Source organism: Phoxinus phoxinus (assembly GCF_949152265.1).
Source record: "Phoxinus phoxinus genome assembly, chromosome: 1".
Lineage (NCBI taxonomy): Eukaryota > Metazoa > Chordata > Actinopteri > Cypriniformes > Leuciscidae > Phoxinus > Phoxinus phoxinus.
In genome coordinates, this window is record NC_136876.1 from 23,774,257 (window position 1) to 23,781,588 (window position 7,332).

The 7,332-nt window shown below is 36.6% G+C and overlaps 1 protein-coding gene across 1 annotated transcript; it reads left to right on the forward strand.

The window, feature by feature from the left end:
* Positions 1-960: 960 nt before the first annotated feature.
* Positions 961-7,324, forward strand: LOC307009131 (GTPase KRas). The gene is made up of 5 exons (XM_079632617.1): positions 961-1,336; positions 1,978-2,089; positions 3,251-3,429; positions 3,809-3,968; positions 5,334-7,324. The coding sequence occupies exons 2-5, from the start codon at positions 1,979-1,981 to the stop codon at positions 5,445-5,447; spliced, it is 564 nt and encodes a 187-aa protein (XP_079488743.1). The 5' UTR covers positions 961-1,336; position 1,978; the 3' UTR covers positions 5,448-7,324.
* Positions 7,325-7,332: the final 8 nt, after the last annotated feature.

A 7,332-nucleotide genomic window follows, 5' to 3' on the forward strand; every position in this document is an offset into this window, starting at 1 on the left:
AAAAAAGATACAAGACACTGCTTTAGACAGCAGACTGGGCAATGTGTTTGTATAAATCTACTTTGTAAAATATGAAAATTCCTTCTTTTTTTTCATCAGCACCACTATGATTACTTGCCCACATGCCCACTCATCAGGTTTTCTGCTTATACCTTTATTCATCTCTCATTTCTCCCCTCATGCTCCTCTCCATCCACAGAGGGCATCTGCTGTCCTTTAATCTTTGCCTAAAATCACCAAGATAATCCCTCTATCCATCTGTCATTCAGATAGGAAGTACAAGAGGGTTTTGTGTCGTGTTGACAGTGACATCTAGTGGTTAAAATGAGTAAACTCTAGATAAATAAGAGAGCTTTAGATTTGACCAGATTCAGATTCAAGTAGCTTTGTAAGGAAAAGGCTTTACATCGCTAAAGCATGGTTAGAGACATACACACATTTAAAAAAGTTAGATGATATAGCAATAAAGGGAAAAGGCAAAAACAGTACACAATTAGTTGTTTTATTACTGTACACAATGATCTTTTTATTTAGATTTGTTTTTGTATAATTTATTAGATTTTACAAATTGACTACGTTAACCCTTGGTGGTTAATACCTTTATCATTGAGGAAGGCGTGACAACTAAATGATAATACAATTACCGGTATTATTATTTGTGAAATGCATAGTTTATAAATCAATGCATTGACAGTCAAAAATAGCACTAACTATATATTGTATGTTCTTTTAAGAGCTAAGTGAAACGTTCAGCGATAACATTATAACTGTATTAACAGATAGATTACTGAGACCTTTGATGGTTTGACGTGCATCTCTGGCCTTTTAATGTGTTAAACGAACCTGATTGGCCCATACTTACGGGGCGGGACATGATGGAGAAATTGGAAAGAGGCATTGCACTGACATTGGTCCACCCGTACTTCCGTTTATTTCTCGCCCAATAGGATTTAAAAACGCGACGGGCCGGGTAAATCTCATTGGTCATCTCCTCCGCTGATCCCACCTCGCTCCTCGCCCTCAATGAATCTGGGAGAGTCTTAGCCGAGAGGAGCTAATGACTCTACGGGCGGATTTATGTGGATAATCGTAACATTTGATTAGAGTGGAGAAACATAGTTCAAATACGAAGCTTCATAGGTTTTTTTTTTCACGGTTGAAGTTCCATCAGCCCGAATAATTCCGTCCTGTCTTCGAGTCTCGGGAGAGTTTAGTTTGTCTGGTCGATCGTAATGAGGCTCAGGGGCTAACGTAATCCTTGGACTTCATTCAATACTAATTCATCTCGAAGCGCTTCGTTTGGGCGAGCCGAACTGATCTAACAACCACACGCGAGGTAAAATGCACAATTAAGCCGATAAATAACTTCTTACCTGTTGATAGCACTTGAGATAAAGGTAAAAACGGCTGTTGTTTCAGTCTGCTAACTTAACGTTACTTGCCGGCTAAGTAAATTAGATAAGAACTGAGTAAACGTTATCTTCAACCTCAGTCTTAAATGTATTTGGATATGATTTGTTGACATAATGCACCGACTTTAAAACCTCAGTTAACCATCTTATGTAATGTGTATGTTCTTTTCCGGTTATTAAAGGGGGTTATTAAAGGGACAGTTCGCCCAAAAATGAAAATTGTGTCATCAACATTTACCCACCCTCATGTTGATCCAAACCTGTATGAGTTTTCTTTCTTCCGTGGAACACAAAAAGCAGAATGACAGCCTAAGTCACCATTCACTTGCACTGCAGTTGTTTTCCATACAATGAAAGTGAATAGTGGCATATCTTCTTTTGTGTTCAGCCCTTTAACTCTGCCATGATGTACGTTATAAGTGTACCAGTCAGAGTAGTTAGCTTGTATCACTAAAGGTTGTGCTTTTCCCAAGTTGTTGCTGAATAAATCCAGTCAGAATATTTGTGTACATTTACCTGCTGTTTCTAACCCCCTTCCCATTCACCTTCTCTCTCTTCCATCCAGAATGACAGAATACAAGCTGGTTGTTGTCGGTGCTGGTGGCGTTGGGAAAAGTGCACTGACCATCCAGCTCATTCAAAATCACTTTGTAGACGAGTATGACCCCACTATTGAGGTAAGAGTACACCTTCTTTAAGATTATCTCTTTTTTTGGCAAAAAGAAATTGACATATATTACTGATGTACAGTAGAATGTACCTTTTAAGGTAATAATAATACAAATATGAAACCTTTTAAGGAATAATCACACAATATTTGTTCTAATTTTAACAGTAAACCTCTATTGTTGTGCAGGCACTTTGTTTGCCAAAAATAAAAGGAATTGCTTAATTTTCAGTTGATTACATTTGAAAAGATTAAACAAATTGTTAATATTTTATGCCTTCATTTGATTACCAGATGTTTTTAATAATAAATTATATAATAAAACAATGAACAACATAGAATTTCTGAATATATATATATATATATATATATATATATATATATATATATATATATTTTTTTTTACAAAAATAGGACCGTATGAAATGCGTAAGGGTTAATGCCCGACGAGGTGTCCATTGTCAGGTTTTAATGGACGACGGCGAGGTGTGAACCGGCCGACGCGCAGCGGAGGACGGTTGCCTCCGCCGAAGTCCATTAAAACCTGACAATGGACACCTCGAAGGGCATTAACCCGCTTATACCATGGTCACTTGCCAAATAATACATTTTTAAAACATTAGTTTATATTTTAATTAGTTTTACAATCGAAATCTAAAGTTACAAGTTACAAACAATAACTTGGTTTCCTTGGTTACGCCTGACAGTTTATTTAGGTGTCCTCTATCACTTTTTAACGGACACCCTGCAGCCAATCAGAATCGAGTATTCACCCAGACCATGGTATAATTTATATTATTTCAGAAATTCTGTGTTGTTTATTGTTTTTTTGTTTTTTTATATATATATATATATATATATATATATATATATATATATATATATGTGATGATAATAATATACATTTGTTTAAGTTTTATGAATTAAATTGATTAGACATAATTTTTTGATTCAAATATCCAGAAAAAAAAAAAACCTTATAAAATTTTATAATATTTATAAACCTTCAATTTTTTTTAAAATTGGATACGTTTCATTAAATTTTCTATTACTAGTGTTGACAACTGAATCAGAGTGCAGAAAATTTTGAATGGAATTTGTGATATAATAATAATAATAAATAATAATTTCATAGGGCCCTATTTTTATTTTTTACATCTATTCCATGCAGGATTCATACAGAAAGCAGGTTGTGATCGACGGGGAGACGTGTTTGCTGGACATCCTGGACACTGCAGGTCAGGAGGAGTACAGTGCCATGAGAGACCAGTATATGAGGACAGGAGAGGGCTTTCTCTGTGTTTTTGCCATCAACAACGCCAAGTCCTTTGAGGACGTACACCTTTACAGGTACATAGTCAAACACACATGGACAGACCAATAGTATATCAAGGAATACTCGTATATTATATTTAAGATTTGTGGACTTAGACTGCATGCTTAAGGGGAATTGGTTGGGTCTGTGTCATCTAACTGCCAATAAAGCTTCTTGCTTTCTGAAACTTAAAATATGATCAAATGGAAAAGTTTTGAGCAAATAATTACAGGTCAGAGATGTTGATTCAGCAGGAAGTCACTACACTGCATTAATGTACTGACTTCCTTTTTTGTCCCTTGAAGTTGAGTAAGGAAACCAGTGTGGCATTAGAGAAGGGCCTAGTAGAATTAAAAAAATTAGCCTGTGTGGAAAACAAACAAACAAAAACCTTGTTTTGTGTTGTCTGTGCAGGGAGCAAATAAACCGTGTCAAAGACAGCGACAATGTCCCGATGGTGCTGGTGGGGAACAAAAGTGACCTGGCTTCACGTACTGTAGAGTCACGTCAAGCTCAAGAGCTTGCCAGAAGTTACGGGGTCCCGTTTGTTGAAACGTCTGCAAAGACACGACAGGTGGGTGAAGCCGATTTTAAAGTTCAAGGGACTTTTAAATGCATTCCACTGCGCTGCTTTTCCGCCGATTTAATATGCAATCATGTGCACGACAGACATTTTTGATGGCATCATGTTTTATGTTTCTAGTGTGTGTGTGTTTTTCATTTCAGGGCCCTGTGTTTCACATGCCTTGTGTTTTTAGATAAAAATTATGTTCTGTGTTAATGGCCACTTACAGTTGACTGTGTTTGGGATCATTTGATGACATAACTGCCAATATTGTGCCTTCATAAGTTACTCAATATTAACTTCTTGTTTATTGAACTGTTGTACAGAATGTGCTGTTGATCTGAACACCATCCTATCATTCAGAACAAGAGCAATATTATGAGGGATTCACACCGAACGCAAAAACCTAGAGACACGTTTAAAAATAAATAAATAATTGAACTACCATGTTTTACCACATTTTTAAAACCCTTAATGCGCGAGACACTGCAAAAGACGCAAGATGTGAGCAAAACATACAAACACATCTGTGTAGTGCATTTTACTTTGAAAATAATGGGAAAGCAAAAATGCGTTCTGTGTGAATGGCTGCGAAAAATGAATGAATGCTGCTGCTGTATTAGACATTAGGGTGGAGAAATATGGCGCACTAATCAAGCAGAATAATTCACAGGAGTTTGTTAAATTTAGATGTTCTAAAAGGCTCACCATAACCCAACCCACCAGAAATATGTCAGCAAACCTGAAGTCACACAATGATGGCGATGACAGGACTAGTGTTACATTTTTCTATTTAAATCAGAGTAAAAGTGTCATGTTTGTAATTTCATAACTAGGGATGGGCATTTTTGTTAATTGTTCAGAACTACTCCCGTTGGGGATGCACTCTTCCCGTAACAACGCGCTGAAACAGGCCACTAAAGCACAAGGAATTCACAACATTTTAAATATTCACATTATATTATATATAAAACGTATATGGCAGATTGGCACTACACATCTTGACTTGCACTTAACTCCATTTGATTCCAGGCATTACTGCGTGCTTTCAAATCCATAGTTTCACTTTATTTCGCTGGTCTGGATGGCATGCTGTCTAACGCTAACCAATCAGACCTCAGGCACTGCTCATAATGCTGTAATAACCAACCAGAAAAAATAAAAATAAAATCTTTAAGTCATGGTGATCATCGTTTTCATTATCTATCGTCGCTGTCACGTCCAAGTACTTGAGTAACCGAGTTACTCGTGCACATCCCTATTCTAACGTGCAACAAACTTTTTGACATGAAAACGACTCAGACTGACCGAAATGAATCAGCTGTTGCAATAAAGCACCATTAATTTGAAATCTATCTTGTTTTCTGTCTACAGGGAGTTGAGGAGGCGTTTTACTCTCTTGTGCGGGAGATCCGAAGATACAAGGAGACAAACCGCAGCAATAAGAAGAGCAAAAAGCACACACAGAGACGTTGCACTCTTTTATAGCGATACACGCGTACAGCCTCACACTGCTCCCCCCGTGATAGCAATGCACTCAAGGTCACACATACTCACATACACGCATACACTACTGTAGCATCACACATACACACATCCTATTTCCTTTTCTTACCGCTCCCTGTGTCTTACACCAACCAGCCTTTGAGGAATAGGAACCTGATTGGCTACTGTATGTGTTTGTTTGTATGTATGTATGTATGTGCGCATGAGACCTCAATGAGAACCATGCAACTGTGGAATTGTTTTGGAAAAGACAGATATTGACCTCGCGTTATCATATTCGGCTGGATAATTTAGTCTTAAGTGGACTCGACAACCTTGCGCTGCTGCTTCCTCTTCTGTGCTAAAAAGATCTGACGTATGTCATAGTTTTACAGTCGTACTTTAGAACCACGACAACAAGGAACTTTGACCATTATAACAAATGAATAAGGTGGTGAAGGGATATACTTTAAGTCGGTAATGGGTAACTGTTTTTAAGTAAGCCTTATGTCTCATCTCTAACTGTGTAAGCCGCGTGCTTCTGTTAGCGGTGGTCGGGAATGAGGAAGCTAAGAAGTCCCCTAAAGTTTCTGTGGCCTGTGGGAAAGCACATTAGAGCAAGTGGTCGCCACATTCAAAACCACTAGCATAATGTATTGCACACCTTAAAAAGTGTTTCCACCTCACGCATTGTGGGATTTATCCAGCAAAGATTTTCAGAACTTGCTAAAAATGCTGTAATTTTGTCATCAAAAGGGGATTTCCATAGTTTTTGCTTTGTCTTTTTGGAGAGTTTGTACAAAACTTTACATTTCATACATTCATCACCTTCCCAAGTCCATTTCTCCCCCTAGGTTTCTGTTGTTGTCATGGCTTGGACTAAAACTTAGCTGTCCTTCACTTAATGTAGCCCTTCCATAATTATGAAATTAAAATAAATCAAGCTCTTTTCATTTTTTTTTTTTTTTTTTTTTTTACCAGCAGTATTTCATGGTAAAGTTCTGTATTTTTACAAAAGTTTTTATTTAGTTTTTCGTTACACATACTTCATGTATTATGATGAAGTGTGTAAAATGCCAGAGATGTTCCCACCAGTGAAGAGGCTTGGTTGAGGAAGGTGAGGAATTTCCCCCCCGTTTCTCACATTTCTTTAGTTTGACAGTAATAGTTTTGGTTCAGATTAAACATGTGACCAAAACTTGTGATTGATGCATTCCTATTGCCACATTGACATCTGTAGTTATATGTTTTGTGAATAAAGAGACTTTTGGCTAGATGTGATTTCCTTAATATTCAAACGTCCAATTGAAACTATACCTTCTCAGTTATTATATTTGCTTTATAAGGTGTTACAACTATTGCAGTTGCAACAGCTTTTCTAAATATTCTCAGAAAAGCTGATACAATCAGATTGTGTAGTTTTGAAATGTTATTCTCAGAATGCCATTATGACCAGGTATCTGCTGTAAATGGCTACGTACAGTAGTAAGTGCTCTAGGTAATACAAGAGACAAAAACAATTCCTGAAGTTAAAACTAGGAACTGTGAGCAAGAAATAGCCCTTTATTTTGTTTGTCCTAATTTAACTTATCCATATGATTAAGTTGCCTGAGAAAGATTCTTGTTCAGGTATGATCTGTGTATTTAAAATACTTGTATGTTACCCTTAATATATCTTATTACTTATAATGACTGAAACCCAAACATGCATGAATGCTATATTAAATATTGGCTAGGAATGATATTTAAATTTTTTTGTTCTCTGCTCTGTTTGTAGTCTTTTTTTTTTTTCTCTTTACAAAAATAGCTTCATGGTAAAGGATCACTATTCTATCTGATGAAATATTTTAGAGCAATGCATTATAAAGAATAATATTGACAATAGAAA